Source organism: Populus alba, chromosome 13, assembly GCF_005239225.2.
Source record: "Populus alba chromosome 13, ASM523922v2, whole genome shotgun sequence".
Taxonomy (NCBI): Eukaryota; Viridiplantae; Streptophyta; class Magnoliopsida; order Malpighiales; family Salicaceae; genus Populus; species Populus alba.
The window spans coordinates 15,315,989-15,336,481 of NC_133296.1; the positions used below are offsets into that span (position 1 = coordinate 15,315,989).

Genomic DNA, 20,493 nt, shown 5'->3' on the forward strand with positions numbered 1-20,493 from the left:
ATTCAATGAATCTGTAATATGTGACTTTGACTAGCTAAAAGTTTAATAACCAATTGTTTCTAATGACCTCAAGCGGTGCTCATCGGATAAGTTATAATTGTTGTTTAATAAGTAGATTTTAATATATGTTTGTGAATATGAACAAGTTGACCTGATAAATTAAGAGTTATAATTGATTATTTTTTATACAAAATACAATTTGATTTTTTTTAATAAAACAAACATTATATATATATATATATATATATATATAATCAAACCTAATACCAAACACCATAAAAAATCTTTACTTTTGTTATTCTAACTGGGTTTGATCAAGAAAGTTCAAAAAGTCTCCCCTTTTATTTTCTCAAAGCTTGACTTAGAATTGCAACTAAAAATAAATTTGGTTATTCATATATTATTTCTGGTTGAAATCGAAGATAATGCAGGAGTTTGAAAATATAAATATTATGGTATATGTTTATAGGAATTATTCTTGTATTTGAGTAATATGAAGTCCATATTTTGCACTTGGTTAATAATTCATAATAAAAATAACAGAAGAGAAAAAAATACGTTTGTATTTAAAATAATTTTTGAGTGAATTCAAATATTTTTAAAATATAAAATATAAAGAAACGCGTATTTTTTATATTACTATTTTCGTATCCTCTATTTCTAAACAATAACAAAGTAATAAAATCATATATAAGAAGTTAATCTTGATCATACCTAAAGAAAAAAAGCTGAAACAAGAAGGAAAAAAAAAAAAGGGATCGTGAAATTTTTAATTTCTTCACAAGTAATACCCAATATTCCCTCCATCTTTTTAGAAGGTGTGCGGAAACAAAAATGTACATGTGTTATGCTATCATTGCATAAGGCCAAGTGATTGCATTCGTCTGTCTCCCAATCACTCTCTATGGATAATTAGCAGACACTGTTCAGTGCCGTGTCTGAGTGTCAGCTCTCTTCTCTCTCAAGAGTCAAGACCCTCTTGAATTTGAGATATTTTTCAGGAAATGACGATTATGTCCTTCATCAACAGAGCTTCAAGAGCTCTCCATGGCAATCCTGCTTCCTCTAAGCTTCTTGTCCTCTTCACTCTCAGGTTGGTTATGTACTTTTTTTTCTAGTGATTCTTTTCTTCTCTTACTTTCTTCAAATAAAAGTTAAAAAACGTGAATTTTTAAAGATCTCTTTAGTTATTTTAGTAGCTTTTATTAAACAGACAGATCCTTTCAAGGTGTTCACTTGGAATGTGTGAAAGCAACACTGTTTATCTTTTTGGTTGATGAGAAAAAGCATAAAGTTTATATATTTTATAAAAAAGGGAAAAAAGTTGCAATTTGGGTTCATTCTTTTTTCTTAAAGAAAACTAGATTACTTAGCAAACAAAAGGGTCTCGAATCTTTGAATTTCTCCTTCTTTTAACGGGTTTGATTTTCTAAAGGTCAATCTTTTTTGTCCCTTTTGATTTATGATCTTAACATAGCTATGTTGTTGTTGAATGTAGTTTCTTGGTGTCAATGTAAGTTATTTATTTGATTGTTACCTTTTTTTTCTGGATTTGATTAGTGAGGTTTTTTAGTGTGACAGGAACCAAGGAAGGAGCTTGATGTGGGGTTTATCGATCAAAATGGAAAATTTTAGATGCATTAGTATAATTTGTGACCTTTGCCCTCTCTGAAGCAAGTGAAATTCATGATGTTGTAATGTGAAAGGAAGTCAATGGGTTTGAAACATCAAACTTGACTGAATATTTATGTGTGAGAATTCGTTTTATATGTTGAATTGATAGCAATGTATCATGTTTTTACAGAGTTTTGGAACTAAATTTGCAAAATGCTACATTCCCAGAATTGAGTGCTTCCATGGTATCAGTAGCTACATTTCACAAAATGTAGCATTTAGGATGCCCAATGGTGCCCTTAACAAATGATTTTAACAGAATACGGCACCAAGTGAAAGCTAACAATATGATTTGTCAATTTTTTGACACGCACACGCACACATATAGGATAAATGATATTGTCAAATTAGGTTGAACAATCTTATACTAGTAAACTGCCATTGTTTATAGTTGATTTGTTTTTTGTTTTGAACTTGGCCTCATTCTAGTTGAATGACGCCTACCATGTTTGAACCTAGTTCTCCGAATAGCTTATCATTTTCTTTACCTATTCTAAAGCGGGAGACTAGCAGTTAAGGTCCCTGAAAAGATAATTTTCTGGATTCATTACAAGTTTTTTCTTCTGCTTTAATCCACATAGATTTTGCATAAACTATGAACTTACAAATTCACGAATTCTACCAGTCATTCTCTAATAAATATGTCTGCTATCTTGAGGTCTATTACAGTAGTGGAGGTCTGGTGGCATATGCTGATTCGCAATCAGAAACGGCTGCGCCTGCTGCTGAGCTTAATCAGAATGAGTGTAAGAAGAAGAGAGTGGTGGTTCTGGGAACAGGGTGGGCGGGTACTAGTTTCCTTAAAGATCTGGATGTTTCTTCATATGACGTTCAGGTTGTTTCACCCCGCAATTATTTTGCTTTCACTCCTCTGTTGCCTAGTGTGACCTGTGGTACAGTTGAAGCTCGGAGCATTGTAGAGCCAGTGAGGAATATTATAAAGAAGGTAAAGGAAGATAACAAGAACCCATATTTAATCATGTGATAAATTTTTAGCGATTTCATAGGTGCACACACTCACACAAAAATACCTCATACTCACATTCATGAATATAAACATATGACTGCAGTTTGTACAGATCACTATGTTTTCATGTTTATTTTCTTATAAAATTTCCATTTTATTCTGATAGAGAAATGGGGAAATTCAATTTTTCGAGGCAGAATGTGTCAAGATTGATGCTGCAAAAAACAAGGTTTTCTGTAAGTCTCATTTTGAGAACAACGTGATTGGTGCTGAAGATTTTTCCCTGGAATATGACTACTTGGTGGTAGCGATTGGAGCCCAAGTAAACACTTTTAACACCCCTGGTGTCATGGAGAACTGCCATTTTCTGAAGGTAGGGTCATTTTAATTATATAGGGTGAAGTTAGGTAATACTGTGATCCTCATATAATATCTACTACTCAGCAATCTTCCACGAGGTTTTGGGCTTTTCTTTCTATAAAGGGAGAAACTGACCTTTTCAGGAATTGGAGGATGCACAGAAGCTCCGCAGAAGTGTGATTGATTGTTTTGAAAAGGCTTCCATCCCTGGCCTGACTGAAGAAGAGCGAAGAACTAACCTTCATTTTGTAGTTGTTGGAGGGGGTCCCACTGGAGTGGAGTTTGCTGCCGAGCTGCATGACTTTATCCAGGAAGATTTAGTCAATGTCTATCCTATGGTTAAAGATCTAGTGAAAATAACCTTGATCCAGTCTGGAGATCATATTTTAAACATGTAAGGTTTTAGCTTTCACAATCTTCATTTATAATGCTTCTGAGCATAAGTCACTGGAATGCCAAACTATCAGTTCTGGTGAGATGTTCTCATATTCATCATCATTGTGCCACTGGAACTATTACTGCATATAACTGGCCTCATGTTCCTTATAAAGAATTATGTTTATTGCTGATATGATGGCTTCATCTTTGCTTATAAAATGCATCTCAGCAAATGGGCAAGAAGAAAATTTGAAAACTAAGCAGCTACTATACTCTGCCTTTGTAGGTTTGATGAGAGAATTAGTACATTTGCTGAGAAGAAGTTTCAAAGAGATTGTATTGAAGTTCAGACAGGATGTAGAGTTCTCAGTGTTTCTGATAAAGAAATTACCATGAAGGTCAAATCCAAGGGTGAGGTTACATCTATACCACATGGATTGGTAGTATGGTCTACTGGTATCAGCACTCGCCCAGTTGTGAAGGACTTCATGGAGCAAATTGGGCAGGTTCGTTGCATATAGCAGATTCTAACTCTATTATGACAATGCTCGCTTATGAATGAAGGTTATTCTACCGAGTCACTTAAGATCCAAGTTTTTAAATATGTAGAGTGGCATCAAGCTCATGCTGTTACTTTGAGATTTTCAGAGTTGTCAGACTACATGGTTGTTCTTACTCTATTAATTACACTTTAAACTTTGTGTCATATGCAGGCTAACAGACGTGTTCTTGCAACTAATGAATGGCTGCGAGTAAAGGAATGTGAAAATGTATATGCACTTGGTGATTGCGCCACAATAGATCAGCGTAAGATCATGGTAGGTGAATCCTTTAGCCTGTCAATTTAATTCTTAAGAGATGCCTAGTTTATTTATCTTGGGGACATTTTGCATCGTGAAATGCTTTAATAGTTTTAGATTCAGCCTATACATCCTGGGATTTGTTCTTTGTTTTTTCTGTTAATTGAGTTTGATAACCTAAATCATGGAAAACTTGCATCAGAATAGAGTGCAGATGGCAAAATGTTAGGATTAGGTGCGCATGTTTATATAAACAAGAGACCTTTGCTTCTTTGAAATACAGAAAATAAGCAGAGATAGCAACAAGTTGTGCTTCTCTGATCTCCAATATATGCAATTCTTTTGCTGGAATGTTGAGTCTCTTTATGAAGTTTGTGCACTGAACTTTTTTTCTACTATTTTTTATGATATTACATATTCCAGAAAGAGATGCTGTATCTTTTGAATTATATGTATCTGTGGGATTAATTTGGAAAAACAATAGGGATATGCAAGAACAAACAATTTTTATTGGAAACATTCCTCTAATGAATTCCTTGGGAACTTCTTTAGTAAATGGAACTTACAGAATTGTGATCAATCAAATTAACTGTTGGACTCCCAAATAAGCCTTTGCATTAGAATACCATATGTAGATCACGTTAATTATTGAATACTGGTGTTTTGTTGCTGAATAAGGGAGGCGTGCCAATGTTTTTAATACTTCTCATTTTTAAAGAGACATTGAAATACTTGAATCGCCTTTCATGGACAAACTGAATGCCTTTATCAGCTTTGTTTTTTGGTCTTCACTATCAATTCATTTACCTTTTTAGTTCCTCATCCATTTCATGTTTGCTTCAAATTCTTGGTTTTTATATAATTGTATAAATTTGTGAAATTTTGGACAAGATTTGAATATGATGCAATGCCATCGTGCTTTAGGAGGATATTGCTTCCATATTTAAAGCTGCAGACAAAGACAATTCTGGTACCTTGACTGTTCAAGAATTCCAAGATGTGGTAGATGATATCCTCGTAAGGTATCCCCAACTGGAACTCTATTTGAAGAACATGCGTCTGAGAGATGTGAAAGATTTGATGAAAGATCCCGAGGGAAAAGACATAAAAGAAGTTGATATTGAAGGTTTTAAACTAGCCCTCGCTCAAGTGGATTCACAGGCCAAAAGCCTGCCTGCAACTGCACAGGTATTTTTCTTGCATCTACTATTGTACGTTTTGATGCCAGTCTTAACTTTTTTTTTCCCCCTCTTCAAAATATGATACAAGAATTTCTGTACATACCTTTTTTTTTCAGGTTGCTGCTCAACAAGGTGCTTATCTTTCTAGGTGTTTCAATCGTAGAGAACATTGCAAAGATAATCCTGAAGGTCCTCGGCGTTTTGTAGGTTCTGGGCGTCATGCATTCGTTCCATTTCGGTATGCTATCTGTCTTTGAAGTGCTCATCTTTTTTCCTATTGAACTGTTATAATATCTATATAAGAACATTATGAACCAGTTTTTGTTATACTTGTATCAAGCCTCCTTTCCATCTTCATGTTTCTAACTTCCAAGATGCTGACATTTTGGAATGCAAGGTACAAGCATCTTGGGCAGTTTGCTCCTTTGGGAGGAGAGCAGGCTGCCGCTGAACTGCCTGGAGACTGGGTTTCCATTGGTCGCAGCACACAGTGGCTCTGGTATTCTGTATATGCCAGGTGATTATCAGCTACTTTTAGAGTTCAAGATTTGCTAGCTCTTTGAGTGAGCATTTAGTCTCCACATTCATGAATTTGACCGCAACCTTTTCTTTCATTCAGCAAACAAGTGAGCTGGCGAACAAGGGTGCTGTTGGTATCTGATTGGACTCGGAGATTCGTTTTTGGAAGAGATTCAAGCCGTATTTGAGACAACAAATGGCGCTTTCTATAAACTATCCCAAAGTCACTGGTTTTCCCACAACTCAATCGCAGCATTTGCACCTACCGTGCATAAATATAGATGATTTCCTTTTTTCCCTTTCAAATTTGTGTCTGTACTCTCCTTTGGTATGTAAAATAGATACACTGTTACCATTTACTAGTTTACCAGGTGTGAAATAGCATGGAGAGCAACAAATTTCTTGGTAACCTGGTGCTGTATATGGCTGACAAGTATTCTTTCTTGTATGGAAGTCTTTCGTTGATTTACACGACCATGTAAAAATGCTCATGCTCCCGCAAAGAAGTTCCAAACTTTACAAGGCTTAGACTAGTATTTTCTTGAAGTCTTCAGTTTTGTGTCATGACGTTGCTTGTCCAAGGCTGCTGCTATACCTTTGAATTATCTAGTGTTCTGAAACCACCCGAGGCTTGGACCCAGCCAGGTTTCTAAACCATGCATGTAGTTTTATCTTGTGAGCAAGATCCAAGTAGTTTCTTCAAATGATGTTTTATTTTTTTTTTAAATAATATTGTTTTGAACAAAAATTAAATTTTTTTTTATGAATTAACCTACTAACTCGAAACTAGGCTTTAGACCGGGATGGTTTTTAGAACACCTTTGAAATCACCTTAAAAAGATAAAAATTAAGGGTTGGATATATGGGATCATGGGGTGAGATCTTTGGGGAATGATATGGGAAATAATATTAGTCATCTGATGTACATTAAAAAGAGTGCTTGGCATTTTGAAATGAGATAAATTAGGATCTGGTCAAATGCCTGCTGGTAATTCCTCTGTGGTGAGGCCATGGTGGTATATAATGTGTCTAAAATTAAAAAGGCTTGCAACAAGGAGATCCTGTTTTCTTGCTAAAAGAGTATCAAAATTAAAAAAAAATTCTTTCTAAAATTACCATAAACTTAAATATTAGTAACATTTTTGTCAATAATATTAAATACCATGTGGTTGGCAAGCAAGTATGCTCCTCACTTTGTGGATAAAGGTTCTATTCCAAAATTGTAATGGGATAATACATTTTCTTTTCCATTTTCTAGTTTCATGATAGATAATTTTTGCGGAAACAGAGACATACAATTTTTACGTCTAAGTTGGTACGAGGATTTCCTAGAATCAACCGAGATGAAAAACAAAAAAAAATATTAAAAACATATGTAACCACTCTTAAAAAAGGGGACCAAACTGTTAGCTAGAGGAAGGTATGGTTCTGTGACAGTGACACAGAAACGCCACGTATTAATAGCTCCAAATTTTTGATCCGTTAACTCCTCATTAGAATCTGCTCTTGGATTTATTCTTCCTTTGCAACAGAAAAACAAGATTGAAAGAACTGTTTCATTAGTTTTTGTTTAGAGAGGCAACAAAAGTTTGGTTTTACAATGAGAGGGTACTATACATTCTTTGAGAGAGCTCTTCGAGCTTTTAATGATCACTCTACAGTGTCTAAGCTTCTTGTCATCTCCTCTGTCAGGTTATCATCTGGGCTACCTTTTCTTAACTTTTTTTCCTATCTGTTTTTGTTTTGTTCTCTTTGATCTTGTTGAGTTTTGATCTAAGAGATGTGTTTCTGGAGAGTTATTGACCGTAGTATGTGGTTGTTCCCTTAACAAGGCATATCTATGGCTGGAAAAGTAATGGAAAGAAAAGAAAAAGGAGCAGAACATTGCATAATTATCATAAAAGAAGTAAGCTAGGAAAATAGATGGAATTTATGGATGAATCTTACTATAGAGTATGTTATGTCAAAGAACCATCTCAACCCAATAGCTTAAACTGTTAGGCGAGATTCGAACTCGTGACCGTTTGGTCATTAAAGCTCTGATACTATGTCAAAGAACCATCTCAACCCAATAACTTAAACTGTTAGATGAGGTTCCAAGATATGATTTATATTATTCTCTAACATGTTACAAAATGAATATGGTTTTTCTTCTCCTTTTTCTTTCACATGCTTCATGGTCTTTTAACAATAATTTGGAGACTTTGCATAAATAATGACTCTTTGTTCATGTGTTCTTCAATTTGACTTGCTAGTGGTGGAGGTCTACTGGCATTTTCTGATGCCAACGCATTCCAAAGTTATGCTGAAGGAGATGGCAAGAAAAAGAAGGTGGTGGTTCTTGGAACTGGTTGGGCTGGCGTCAGTTTTTTGAAAAACTTGAAGAGTTCTTCATATGATGTTCATATAGTTTCGCCGCGTAACTATTTTGCGTTTACTCCATTGTTACCAAGTGTTACAAATGGAACAGTCGAAGGACGCAGCATTGTTGAACCAATTCGCAATATTGCAAGGAAGGTATGAAAATGTAAATCATAGAGTAGTGTACTTGCTGTTGCCTTGGAATCTTGTGCATTTACTTCATTCAGAATTACATGAATTAAGGTGAAATATTAATGTTGAAGACTTCTTTTAATGTCTAGAATTCGCAGCATGAAAGAGTCGAAGAGGAGCAATTATAAGAATTGTGATGATCTTATTAACATGGCTTAAATGCTGCTTTGGAGCTGCATCCATGTGTTGGAAAATGGAAAACAACATATACATAACGTTATTTCTGTATCTTGCAGAAACCATTTGGAGTTGGATTCAAGGAGGCTGAATGTTATAAGATTGATCCAGTACAGAAGAAAATTTATTGCAGAAGTACTGATCAAGGCAACACTTTAGGAGGGACTGAAGAATTCACAATGGATTATGATGTCTTGATTGTGGCCATGGGAGCTAAATCAAATACTTTCAACACCCCAGGTGTTGAGGAACATGCTCACTTCTTGAAGGTAAATTGAACATCATGATGAGTTCATATGACTTGGTAGCTATGCGTAGAATTTTTCACCTTCTGAGCATTATGTTAAAACAATTAGATAATTAAAATTATTTTGTCCTAACCTAAACTTGCCGAGTTCATCATGCAGGAAATTGAAGATGCTCAGAACATCCGTAGGTCAATAATTGATTGTTATGAACGTGCAAGCCTTCCGAGTATAAGCGAAGAAGAGAGGAAGCGCATTATGCATTTTGTAGTTGTCGGTGGTGGCCCATCTGGTGTGGAATATGCTGCAGAACTTCATGACTTTGCACATGATGATTTAGCTAAACTATATCCTTCAATCAAAGATTACCTGAGAATTACACTTCTTGAGGCAGGCGATCACATTTTGAACATGTAAGGCAGATCACTTCAGAAAGAAATTAGTCGGTGGGGTCTAAGGCATGATTATGGTTATATTTTCTAAGTTTGTCGATGACAATCACAGTCAGTTGGTAATATCTCTTGCTGTGTTTATACCTGTTTAATGGTTCTTGAATACACATTTTGAACATGAAAGGCAGATCGCTTCAGTAAGAAATTAGTCTGGTAGGGTCTAAAGCATGATTGTGGTTATCTTTTCTGCGTTTTTCCATGACAATCACTATCAGTTGGTAATATCTCTCGCTTTGTTTATACCTGTTTAAAGGTCCTTGAATATGGAAGATGGATACACCATTTCCTGCAGGAATCTGGTCTTGGCCTTTTGTTGTAGGTTTCAATCCAACTCCATTTTGTTGAAAGTAATTGGAATAATTACGTGCAGCATTTTTGTACACTATATCATAGCTAATGAAATCTAGACACACAGACGACCGGAATCGATTAGTTTGGTACTCGAAATGCGGATAAAGAGGTGTTGTACATCTCTGAATATATCATATCCAAGAAAAGAAGGTTCAGCTGTCAAATGGTGATTTTTGAAATTAAGAATCAATTAACATCTGAGCCTTTGCTTACTTGTTTCTTACAGGTTTGACAGCAGAATTACTAAATTTGCTACTGAGAAGTTCGAGAGAGATGGAATTGATGTAAAGACAGGTTCAATGGTCATAAAAGTTTCCGACAAGCATATCTCTACTAGAGAGATTAAAACTGGCCAGACTGTTTCAATACCTTATGGAATGGTTCTCTGGTCAACCGGCATTGCAACTCGTCCTGTCATTATGGATTTTATGAAGCAAATTGGTCAGGTCTGTTTCCTCACAACCATTTACATCTCCATATTTCCCTACACTTCACAGCAATGCGTGATAGGATATTCCATTAGGGTTAAATTTCTTTGATCTCAGGGTAACAGGCGTGTTTTAGCTACTGATGAGTGGCTGAGGGTTGAAGGGTGTGATGGTGTGTATGCTCTTGGTGACTGTGCCACGATAAATCAACGGAAAGTCATGGTAAATGAATTTAGACATATAACATCTCTTTGCTATAGGATACGAGGCCTTTCAGTTTTTCTATGTTCTAACCAGCACTTAGCTCTTTCTATCGACAATTTTCATACTATTCTCTTTGTTCTAACAGTAAGTGTATCCTTAGGCCAGCTTTGGCGTATCTTGTTAGAAGGTGCCCTGTCAGTATGCTATTGTAGGTTATCTGCCGACGAGCTCAATAAATTTGATTTTTCTCTCCATTTCACTATCAGGAAGATATAGCAGTAATATTCAGCAAGGCAGACAAGAATAACTCTGGTACCTTAGATCTCAAAGATTTTAAAGATGTTGTTGACCACATCAGCGAAAGGTATCCTCAAGTGCAGATTTATATGGAAAAGAAAAAATTGAAAACCTTTGATGCTTTACTAAAAAGTGCTCAGGGGAATGACAACAAACTGATAGATATTGAAACATTCAAGAATGCTCTACATGAAGTAGATTCTCAAATGAAAAATCTTCCCGCAACAGCTCAAGTAATTTCAATTTTCCCCCCTTCTTTCATTCCTTCTTTCAACCAGCTAACAATGCTCTTTTGAGTTACTGTTTTTTTCTTTTTGAAATTTTAAGGTTGCAGCACAGCAAGGTGAATACCTTGCAAGCTGTTTTAATCGTATGGAGCAATGTGAAAAGTACCCTGAAGGTCCTATGAGATTTAGGGGAACAGGTTGCCATCGGTTTCGTCCATTTAGGTACAAAATAGAAGTTCTTCCTTTCTCTATTTTCTATGAAATATACAGGGAAATTTAAAAGGTAGTCCATCTCAAAAAGAAAAATTTAAGAAGTAATGCACTTCATGAATCAGTTCTTGCCAATGCCTTTTTCATAGAAGCTTTAATATCCAGATGAACATGTGCAAAAGTCTTGTTTACTTGAGACTAATTTAAGGTTTCATAACAAGGACACTGTCTTCTCTGTCAAAGACACCATTTGTTTATGTTTGTTGATATTGTAATGAAGAGTTTTAGAGAGAATGCCGATACATCTGTCGATTATCCAATGCAAGGTATAAGCATTTTGGACAATTTGCTCCATTGGGAGGAGAGCAAACTGCAGCTCAACTTCCGGGAGATTGGATTTCCGTTGGCTATAGTACTCAGTGGCTCTGGTACGCGGTGTATACAAGGTAATACTCTAATTCAAATTCAGAAATACCTGCTCTAACGTTAACATAATGCCATCATCTGATTTTATTTTTTTTACTTGCAGTAAGCTAGTCAGCTGGCGCACAAGAGTGTTAGTGGTATCTGACTGGCTTAGAAGGTCAATATTCGGAAGAGATTCAAGTCGAATCTGAGAGTTCTGGAGCATGAATCTTGCAAAACAAGTACTGATGCTCAGGCAATTCTTAGCAGATTTTATTCCACCTTCAGCTCAAAACCTCACATAATTATCTTTGTTTGTCAGTGTTTTTCCTGATTGTTTCATTAAAAAATAAGTTCTTAGCAGAAAAAGTTTTGCTGGAAAAAACTTTTGGGTACAATACTTGCCCTTAGTTTCGGATTGTTTAGGTAATATCTGCGAACCCTGATCCCATTTTAACCAAGTCATTCTTACGAATTTCTTATCAATTCATGCTGTTTCATTCTGTTGCATCAAAATATTGTTGTTTTCTTCAAAATGTGAGCTTGTAACTTTTTGTAAAGCCTTTTCGTAGTACTGATTATGGTAGAACCAATATCCTATGTATTGGAAGAAACAAGGCTAAATAAAGTAGAGGAATGAAACAAAATTGGAACAAAATCTGCTGTCTAATTGTCATATGACATGAATAGTTGTAGAAAATACTGTCCTCAGCTGTCTCAGATTTTGCTGGAGTCCCTTCCAAATATAAACTTTCTTGACCAGTCAGATATCACCAACATTCTTGTACGCCAGCTAACTAGCTTGCTGTAAGTAGAGGAGGAGAACTGTCAAGTGATGAAAATATTCTGATATCAATCAAATATATGTGAATATGAGGGAATCGTTACCTTGCATAAACTGAGTACCAGAGCCACTGAGCGCTATGTCCGATTGAAACCCAATCTCCTGGAAGCTGAGCTGCAGTCTGCTCTCCACCCAATGGAGCAAACTGTCCGAAGTGCCTGTACCTGAAATTTCATAACTAAAGTTTCAGTATTCTATATTGCATTTCCAATCGTTTAGCAACTCCATTTATAAAAAAATTTACTTTCCTAGATCTCCTCTATGCAATAGATAAATTCCATGCAATAAGTAATTCATAGCATATGAAGAATGAAAAGAAAGAAAAATGGTGGGAGAATATATTGTACCTGAAGGGATGAAACTGGTGTCGGCCTGAAGCCCTGAACCTCAGAGGACCCTCAGGATTCTTTTCACAAAGCTCCTTCCTGTTGAAACATTTTGCAAGGTATTCTCCTTGTTGTGCAGCCACCTATAAAATAAAAAGAAAATGAAAATCGATATTGTAAATGAATACTATAGATGGTTGAATAATGTCATCAGAAAAGTCAAAACTAAAATATGTTTTACCTGAGCAGTTGGTGGGAGACTTTTCATTTGAGAATCAACTTCGGATAGAGCTTTCTTAAATGTTTCGATATCTATTTGTTTCTTGTCATCTCCTTGAGCATTCTTCAGTAAAGCATCAAAGCTTTTCAGTTTGTTCTTTTGCAAGTAAAGCTCAACTTGAGGGTATCTCTCACAGATGTGGCCAACAACTTCTTTGAAGTCTTTAAGATCTAGAGCACCAGTGTTCGTCTTGTCTGCCTTCCTGAATATTGCTGCTATATCTTCCTGTTAAATCATAGGGCATTATTGTATCAAGTCAGCTGAAAAATTCATCAGAAAACACTATGCAATGTGTATAATACAGAGATTTTGAATATGTTTACTTTCACCTACCATGACTTTGCGTTGATTTATAGTCGCACAGTCACCTAGAGCATATACATCTTCGCAGCCTTCAACCCTCAGCCATTCATCGGTTGCCAGAACACGCCTTTTGGCCTGTGCCCAAACAACAATCCTCAATGGTTAGTTTAGTTGAAAAGTCTTTCACGAGTAAAATTTCAGAAATGAAGGTGAAATAGTAAGATGCTCATGGTTGCGGAACCACAGACCTGACCAATGTGGTTCATGAAATCCCTGACAACAGGACGAGTGGCAATGCCGGTTGACCAGAGGACTACTCCGTATGGTACAGAAACAATTTCACCGGTTTTTCTCTCCTTAGTAGAAATATCCTTATCAGACACTTTTACAACCATTGATCCTGTCTTTACATCAATGCCATCTCTTTGGAATTTCTCGGTAGCAAATGTAGTAATTCGTTTGTCAAACCTGCAAGAATCAATCAATTAAAAACTTGTCATTACCGGTCAAAATCACAATTCAGAACTCAACAAATTAAGAGAGAGCTGATCTGACTTACATGTTCAAAATGTGATCACCAGCCTCGAGAAGGGTTATTTTCAGGTAGTCTTTAGCTGAGGGATATAGCTTTGCCATATCATCGAATGCCAAGTCATGTAGCTCTGCAGCATACTCTACACCTGTTGGACCACCTCCGACAACTACAAAATGCATCACCCGCTTCTTCTCTTCTTCGCTTACACTCGGAAGGCTTGCACGCTCGTAACAGTCAATTATTGACTTACGAAGCCTCTGCGCGTCTCCAACTTCCTGCAGGGTGAGATCAAGTCGTGGCTTTAGGATTTCCTTCCCAGGCTATTCGATAGAGTATTCAAGAATTCCTGGATTTTGCTATAGTTGACACTGCTAATTTCAAACTTTCTTTAAATGGTGTTAAGCAGCAAATCAAGGTCATAATTCAGAACATACCTTCAGGAAATGAGCATGCTCCTCGACACCGGGGGTGTTGAAAGTATTTACACGAGCTCCCATGGCTAATATCAAGACATCATAATCATCTGTGAATTCCTCAATTCCATCCAAAGTTGAGGATTGGTTAGAACGACAATAAATTTTCTTATTTACTGGATCAATCTCATAACATTCAGCTTCCTTGAACTCAACATTGTAAGGTTTCTGCAATATTACGAAAAAAATAAGAAACATAACTCAGCAACACTAATTCAAAAAACCAACTAAACACTTCGTACATTTAACATTTAACAGTCATTATTGCCTCCAACCTTTTTCACAATATTGCGAATTGGCTCTACTATGCTGCGAGCTTCCACCGTTCCATTTGTTACACTCGGTAACAAAGGAGTGAACGCGAAGAAGTTATTCGGAGAAACGACTTGAACATCATAGGAAGAGCTCTTCAGGTTTTTCAAAAAACTTGTGCCTGCCCAACCAGTTCCAAGAACTACCACCTTCTTTTTCTTGCCTTCATTCTGAGATGATTCTGTGATCAATCCTTGGAATGGACTGGCATCAGAAAACGTTAACAGACCTCCACCACTGCAATAATTCGAGAATCAAGGTATATAAGTTGAAAACAACAGCAACAAATAACATTATTACTAAGTTCTCACATGGAATACTGCATATGGTATATTATATGCATCATTCCAACAAAAAATTTTCAGATAAACAAAAATATGCGTACATTTCTTGATGCACCAACAAAAGTTTTGGATCTGCAGTCACTAGCTAGGATAAACATGTTAATTTTCAACACAGTGATTTTTTTCTGTATTTAAGGTAGCCTGAGACAGAAGAGACACGAAGATAGTCTCAAGGGTCCAACCACACACACTTCTATCACTTATCTCCCTGGACATTAACCAAACGCAACCTCTATAAGGGTGCTTGGCAGCTTTTATGATGGAAACGCACTTTTTAGAAATTTTTTAAAGAAAGAAAAACCGTGTTGCCTGTACAAATTAGTCAAAAGCTTCAAGAACATATAAATCCTCAAAAAAAGAAAAAGAAAAAAACAGTAACACAAACAATTATAAACCAAATAAAAAAAAAATATGTTATGATTTGTAACCTGACGGTGGAGACAATAAGCAGCTTAAAGAATGTAGGGTGCTCTCGATAAGTTCTAAAGGCTCTCTGGAAGAATGCAGACCCTCTCATTGTAAAACCCCACTCTCTCTTTCTCCCTTGAAAAATAGAAGCAAACCCTAAGGCAGAAGAAACTAGAGAAGTTTATATAGGGAGAACATTGTGGAATAAAATTGGAAACATGAATTTTAAACTGTGAGAGAATGAAACTTGACATGCAAGACAGGGTTAAATAGAGTAACTGCAAATGAGACACGTCTATTTCCTGAGAAGTTGCAAATCTCTAACTTTATGCGTTGAACCTGCATTAACTCCTTCTATTACATATTTCTGGAGCTTTTTCTTTTTTATCTTTTAATTTATAACTTGTCAAACGCATTGCTGTAAAACCTGGTCCGGAGAAAGCCAAGATCACGGGTTAACTCCAGGGTTTTGTTAATTAAAATGATATTATTTAAAAAAAAAAACTCAAGAAAAAAATAAAATTGAAGGTGGGTTTTAACCGAGTCAATTGATGAAGTTAACTCTTTTTTTTTTTTTTTTAACTCGAATCCATCTAGATTTTAAATCAAAAAAGTGATCAACGCGTCTAGCCGGTACAGATTTTACATTTACGTGTAAAAGGACTCAAAATAGGAAAGGATAACATTTGTGAAATATAAAGATCTTTTTCCCATCAAAGAAAAGATCTCCTTCCAAAAGAAAAGAAAAAAAACCATTAATGCAGAAGAGAATCTCCTTGTTAACATAACAGTTTTTTCTCGTAATTTAAAACACATGATTAATTGCTTTAATGCATGATCATGAATGGTTACCAGCTGTCTAATTGGGTTTTCCTAGGCCACCTTTCATATACAGAAATTAATTAAGAGGTTTTTTAAGATTATGGCAATTGTTTTTTAAAACATTTTTATTTTAAAATATATAAAAATAATATTTTTTTAATTTTTAAATTTATTGTATAAAAAATTTAAAATTATAACAAAAAAATTTTAAATAAAAAAATTAAAATTATATAAAATACTATTTGAGCCGCGTCCCTAAACTGTACCTGAATCCCTTCGATTCGAGCGTGTTTGGAAGTGTGGTTGAGATTGTTTTTCAAAATGTTTTTCACTAAGAAAAGCATGTCAATAATGTTATTTTATTTTTTAAAAATTATTTTTGAAATCAGCACATCAAAATAATTTGAAAACATCAAAAACATATTAATTTAAAGCAAAAAAAAAATATTTCAAATTTTTTGAAAAGTGTTTTTGGACCGCAATGCCAAACACGCTCGAACCAATGCAAAATCCAAGATTAAGAGCTTGTTTGGCTACGCGTTTGCATTCACGTTTCTTCAAAAACGCATGACAATGCTGTTTGGTTACAAATCGTCAAACAATTAAAATACTTGGGTCCCACCATTTACATGCGGCTGGAACACAATTTTTTAAAAGCAACAAGATATTGTTTTTTTACGAGTTTCAACAATGTTCACCAGTGAATTGCACTGTTCACATGAACAATGCAATTCACTTGCACTGTTCATGTGACTTTTTTTTTTTAACAGTTTTTTTAATGATTTTTTTAAAAAAAACTAATTTAGAGTGAATTAAATTTACTTACATTGTGATGTGAGCAATATTTTTTTTTCCTGAAAAACTAGTATAAAATAAATTAAATTCATTCAATTTTATACCTGATAATATTTTATCTAATTTTATTACATACTCACGAAATTATAAAAATTGTAGTTCTTATAGGCTGAATTTTATATATATTGGAATTATAAATAATTTAATGAATTAATAAAAAATATTTTATATAAAGTATTATTTATTTCATAATGTAATAGGAGTAGTTAATTCTATCATATTTAAATTTAAAACCATCAATATTAATATATATTTTTTAAAATTATTTTATAACCTCAATTTCAAAAGCATTATTAACTAAACACATTAAACTATTTTTTTTCATCCTCAATTTCAACCACAGTTTTAACCAAACATCCATTTTTTCAAACCAACCTCAACTAAAAGTACTTTTTATAAAACAACTTTTTTCAAATCACAACCACAACAGCTACCGCAATACCAAACAGACTCTAAAATGTGGGGAGAAAACCATGGAGTCAACAAGTAACATTTTTCTAATACTTTCACTAATCTCTCTTATCATCAAAGTTACCAGATTTGTTCAATCAGACTTCTCTTGCAGAAAAATGTGGTAAGATCAATACATCCAAAATGCTGTCATTGCAAACAATCCAAAAAAGCTGTAACTAAATTGCTCCGAGGTTCTTTCGAGCAATTTCCAATGTTCATTAATAAAAGGAATTGGATTTTTCAACTCTGCAACATTGGCTTTAAAAAATGCTGAATCTAGAGGAATTGAAACCATCTTTACTAATAAGAATCTAGCAATTGCTTGACACTCAATAGTTTCATTTAGTATCTCCAGGAGAGGAATTTCAACTATTCCTTTTTTCCTCTCCAGAAAGGCTATGTGCACTATAACTTTCCAGCTCATAAAAAGCTACCTTCTTTCTTCACCCTGGAAAGGTAACATGAAATGCAATCAATAGTTGCTGAACATCCCAAAATTTAAAGATCTAAAATGAAATTTTTTAGATATTACAATATATAATTTATATTATTTTCTAAATAATTTTAGTCATTATATCAATCTCAATCAAAATCAACAGCAAATTTAACTTGTCATGTGATGTTAATGGAGCTGGTCTTTCTAGGAACTCCACATATTCTATATATGTATAAGAAAAGTCATGGTTTGCCTAGCAAAAATAAGAGGATAGATCAAACAACTATGCCATTGAGAAGGAATGAAAGATATGATATCACATGTTCATGGATGAAGAAGGAATCATTACAGAAAGCAATAGACAAAGCTTATCATATTATTGCATATATGCAGAAGGCCAATGAAACTACACTACAAACTTACAAAGTCCCAACCCATTTAGACCAAACCAAAAACAACCTTACTACTCCATAACAAGAGTTATGGCTTATCAACAACAAAGCTGAAAAATAACTTAACCAGTTCAAATGTGGACAAAAAAAAAGAAGAAAAACTTCCCTTTAGTCCTAATTTACTCGTTCTCACCGTCCTCCTCTTCTGCAAAACTAAGAGCCTGGCAAACAGAGTCCCCTGCTGCAGTCTCCTCAACGGGGCAAAAGTATGATTTCCTCCCAACCAAATCAGCCACTCTTTTTGCCGCCCCCGAGTCTCTTGGAGTCTCAGCAACACTTCTGGCAGTCTTAATATTCGGCAACATATCGGTGACTACAGAAACTGCCTGCGGAGATTCCTCCTCAGCATCATCCTTGTATACCACTACTTCACTTGGAATCTCCCACTTCTTCTTCACTCTACCACTCTCCGTTCTCTGACTCACCCCATTACCTCGCGAGGCCCGCCTCTTATTAACATCTTCCTTCTCATTATCCGGCAAAGACCTCTTCCGAGCCTCGCTAGCGGTTAGATTCCCATTAGACTGATTTGTTCCAATCTGATTATACCTACTAGCCACCACCCGTCCGGGCTTCAAGGGTTTCTTATTAGGCACAGATCTTTCCCCGTCTTTGAATAGATTCTTTGGCTGAATTGAAGCAATAACCCCATCTTCTTTCTTCACTGACCTTCTAGAACCCACAGTAGTAACAGCCTGTTTAGGAACTTGGATTTTGGACACATTTTTTCGTGATCTCGGACTAACACTCAAACTTTTTCCCCGCTCTTTAGTTGCCTTCAACTCATCAATCTCTTCAAGCTTCCAAAAACACGATTTCCGCCGATTCTGCGTCGAAACAGGAGTTTTCATCTCTTGTTTTCCAAACATTAACCTTGATTTGGATCCAGAAAAAATCTCACTTGGCCCTAAACTGACCCCTCTTCTATTAATCTTCGATTTAGCACTTGAAACCAATGGCTCTTCAATCTTGACACTCTGTTTCTGCTCCATAAATTTTGCAGCCACAACCCTTCCTCTCTTTTCAATAGTCTTTGATAAATTCCTCTCTGCCTTTTCAAGCCTAAGCACTTCAAGTCTTGAAGATAAACGCTTAATCTCCTTCTCGATCTCTTCAATCTCTATATCAATCTTTTTCTCATCATGATTCTTGATCTCCTCATTTTTCTCCACCATCTTCGACAGCCCAACCTTCATTGAATTACTCTCTTGTGAGTTAAAAGGATTGGCATTAGATTGAAGTGGCTTGGTGGGTTTTGAAGAATTGACAAAAACAGGAGAAGATTTTTCACAAACTGGGCTAAGATTCTCTTTGCTTGCATCGGATTCAAGACTTTGATTCCACCAAGAAGACTTAAGATTCAAAGAATCCTCTGATTCTCCATTATCAAACGCTGCGTTGTTCCATATCTGAACTTCAGGAGCATCAACCACATCCGGGTATTGAAGAATACTACTCATCTTTATTCTTGAAAGATCAAAATGATGGATTTTCTATGTTTTTAACAGATCAAGATTGGATCCTGTTTTAAGGAATCTGTCTGTGAGAAAAGAGAGAATTTATTTTTTTTGTGTGTGGGTTTTTGATGTGGGGATTTTTGAGGGTTTTGTGTTGTTTTAAGGATTTTTTTGACCGTTGGAGAAAAAGTATTCGTTGGAGCCTAATGGTGGGATTTTGACCGTTGGATTATAAACGGCTTATAGTATTAGACGCTCCGATTTGATTTAAAGGATTAATTGGTCAAAAAATGGAAAATTCTGTAGGGATGGGATTTGGTGCGGCGGTTTGTTTCCTTGTTTAATGGGGTCCATAAGGAGCGTATACGTGTATCGGTCGGCCAATGCTTTCTGCAGTCAGATTGGGTCATGACCCGTCAGCAAAGAGAGCAGTGAATATTCAGGAGTGTTGTAGTTTATGTTTTAAAAATATATTTTTTATTTAAAAAATATTAAATTAATATTTTTTTTTAGTTTTTTCAATAATTTTAAATTGTTAATATAAAAAAATAAATAAATATTTTAATTTATTTTCAAACAAAAATATTTTTAAAAAATATTTTACACGATAATATCAAATCTCACAAAATCTCACAAAGTTCACTCCTACTTAACAGGTATTTATTTAAACTTAATTGGTTGAATTTAAATATTTAAAATTAATAAATTAATATAAATGATAATTTTGAATTCAAACCCACATAGATAGTACAGGAAATACCAAAA

General features: G+C 35.1%; 4 protein-coding genes across 6 annotated transcripts; 2 read left to right on the forward strand and 2 right to left on the reverse strand.

Moving 5' to 3' along the window:
• The first annotated feature begins 841 nt into the window (after positions 1 to 841).
• On the forward strand, positions 842 to 6,425 carry LOC118028151 (external alternative NAD(P)H-ubiquinone oxidoreductase B1, mitochondrial). 3 transcript variants are annotated; one of them, XM_035031690.2, is made up of 10 exons: positions 842 to 1,093; positions 2,344 to 2,620; positions 2,808 to 3,014; positions 3,145 to 3,395; positions 3,666 to 3,885; positions 4,093 to 4,197; positions 5,104 to 5,367; positions 5,477 to 5,598; positions 5,758 to 5,877; positions 5,980 to 6,425. In XM_035031690.2, the coding sequence occupies exons 1-10, from the start codon at positions 1,005 to 1,007 to the stop codon at positions 6,065 to 6,067; spliced, it is 1,743 nt and encodes a 580-aa protein (XP_034887581.1). In that variant the 5' UTR covers positions 842 to 1,004; the 3' UTR covers positions 6,068 to 6,425. The 3 variants fall into 3 exon arrangements, with proteins under 3 accessions (XP_034887581.1, XP_034887582.1, XP_073260101.1); XM_035031691.2 differs by having other exon boundaries at positions 852 to 1,093; positions 1,574 to 2,620; XM_073404000.1 differs by having other exon boundaries at positions 852 to 1,093; positions 1,582 to 2,620.
• A 1,054-nt stretch (positions 6,426 to 7,479) lies between these two features.
• On the forward strand, positions 7,480 to 11,859 carry LOC118028172 (external alternative NAD(P)H-ubiquinone oxidoreductase B4, mitochondrial). The gene is made up of 10 exons (XM_035031711.2): positions 7,480 to 7,571; positions 8,135 to 8,396; positions 8,669 to 8,878; positions 9,017 to 9,267; positions 9,884 to 10,103; positions 10,203 to 10,307; positions 10,556 to 10,819; positions 10,914 to 11,035; positions 11,350 to 11,469; positions 11,553 to 11,859. The coding sequence occupies exons 1-10, from the start codon at positions 7,480 to 7,482 to the stop codon at positions 11,638 to 11,640; spliced, it is 1,734 nt and encodes a 577-aa protein (XP_034887602.1). The 3' UTR covers positions 11,641 to 11,859.
• A 157-nt stretch (positions 11,860 to 12,016) lies between these two features.
• LOC118028167 (external alternative NAD(P)H-ubiquinone oxidoreductase B4, mitochondrial) lies at positions 12,017 to 15,467 on the reverse strand. Its single transcript, XM_035031706.2, has 10 exons — positions 15,274 to 15,467; positions 14,465 to 14,738; positions 14,151 to 14,357; positions 13,741 to 13,991; positions 13,430 to 13,649; positions 13,212 to 13,316; positions 12,840 to 13,103; positions 12,620 to 12,741; positions 12,317 to 12,436; positions 12,017 to 12,233 (listed from the first exon to the last, which is right to left on the reverse strand). Exons 1-10 carry the CDS (start codon positions 15,360 to 15,362, stop codon positions 12,146 to 12,148), a joined length of 1,740 nt encoding a protein of 579 aa, XP_034887597.1. The 5' UTR covers positions 15,363 to 15,467; the 3' UTR covers positions 12,017 to 12,145.
• A 2,697-nt stretch (positions 15,468 to 18,164) lies between these two features.
• LOC118028169 (uncharacterized) lies at positions 18,165 to 19,871 on the reverse strand. Its single transcript, XM_035031709.2, has one exon. It carries the CDS (start codon positions 19,729 to 19,731, stop codon positions 18,391 to 18,393), a length of 1,341 nt encoding a protein of 446 aa, XP_034887600.1. The 5' UTR covers positions 19,732 to 19,871; the 3' UTR covers positions 18,165 to 18,390.
• Positions 19,872 to 20,493: the final 622 nt, after the last annotated feature.

Bases quoted from the DNA above. Each gene is read 5' to 3' on its own strand.
- LOC118028169 (XM_035031709.2), bottom strand. From the start codon at position 19,731: ATGAGTAGTATTCTTCAATACCCGGATGTGGTTGATGCTCCTGAAGTT.
- LOC118028172 (XM_035031711.2), top strand. From the start codon at position 7,480: ATGAGAGGGTACTATACATTCTTTGAGAGAGCTCTTCGAGCTTTTAAT. The intron at 8,397-8,668 runs GTATGAAAATGT...TGTATCTTGCAG, and splicing joins TTCGCAATATTGCAAGGAAG to AAACCATTTGGAGTTGGATT. The intron at 10,820-10,913 runs GTAATTTCAATT...TGAAATTTTAAG, and splicing joins ATCTTCCCGCAACAGCTCAA to GTTGCAGCACAGCAAGGTGA.
- LOC118028167 (XM_035031706.2), bottom strand. From the start codon at position 15,362: ATGAGAGGGTCTGCATTCTTCCAGAGAGCCTTTAGAACTTATCGAGAG. The intron at 12,437-12,619 runs GTACAATATATT...ATGAAATTTCAG, and splicing joins CACCAGTTTCATCCCTTCAG to GTACAGGCACTTCGGACAGT. The intron at 12,234-12,316 runs GTAACGATTCCC...CTCTACTTACAG, and splicing joins TGGTACTCAGTTTATGCAAG to CAAGCTAGTTAGCTGGCGTA.
- LOC118028151 (XM_035031690.2), top strand. From the start codon at position 1,005: ATGACGATTATGTCCTTCATCAACAGAGCTTCAAGAGCTCTCCATGGC. The intron at 3,886-4,092 runs GTTCGTTGCATA...TGTCATATGCAG, and splicing joins TCATGGAGCAAATTGGGCAG to GCTAACAGACGTGTTCTTGC. The intron at 5,599-5,757 runs GTATGCTATCTG...TTGGAATGCAAG, and splicing joins CATGCATTCGTTCCATTTCG to GTACAAGCATCTTGGGCAGT.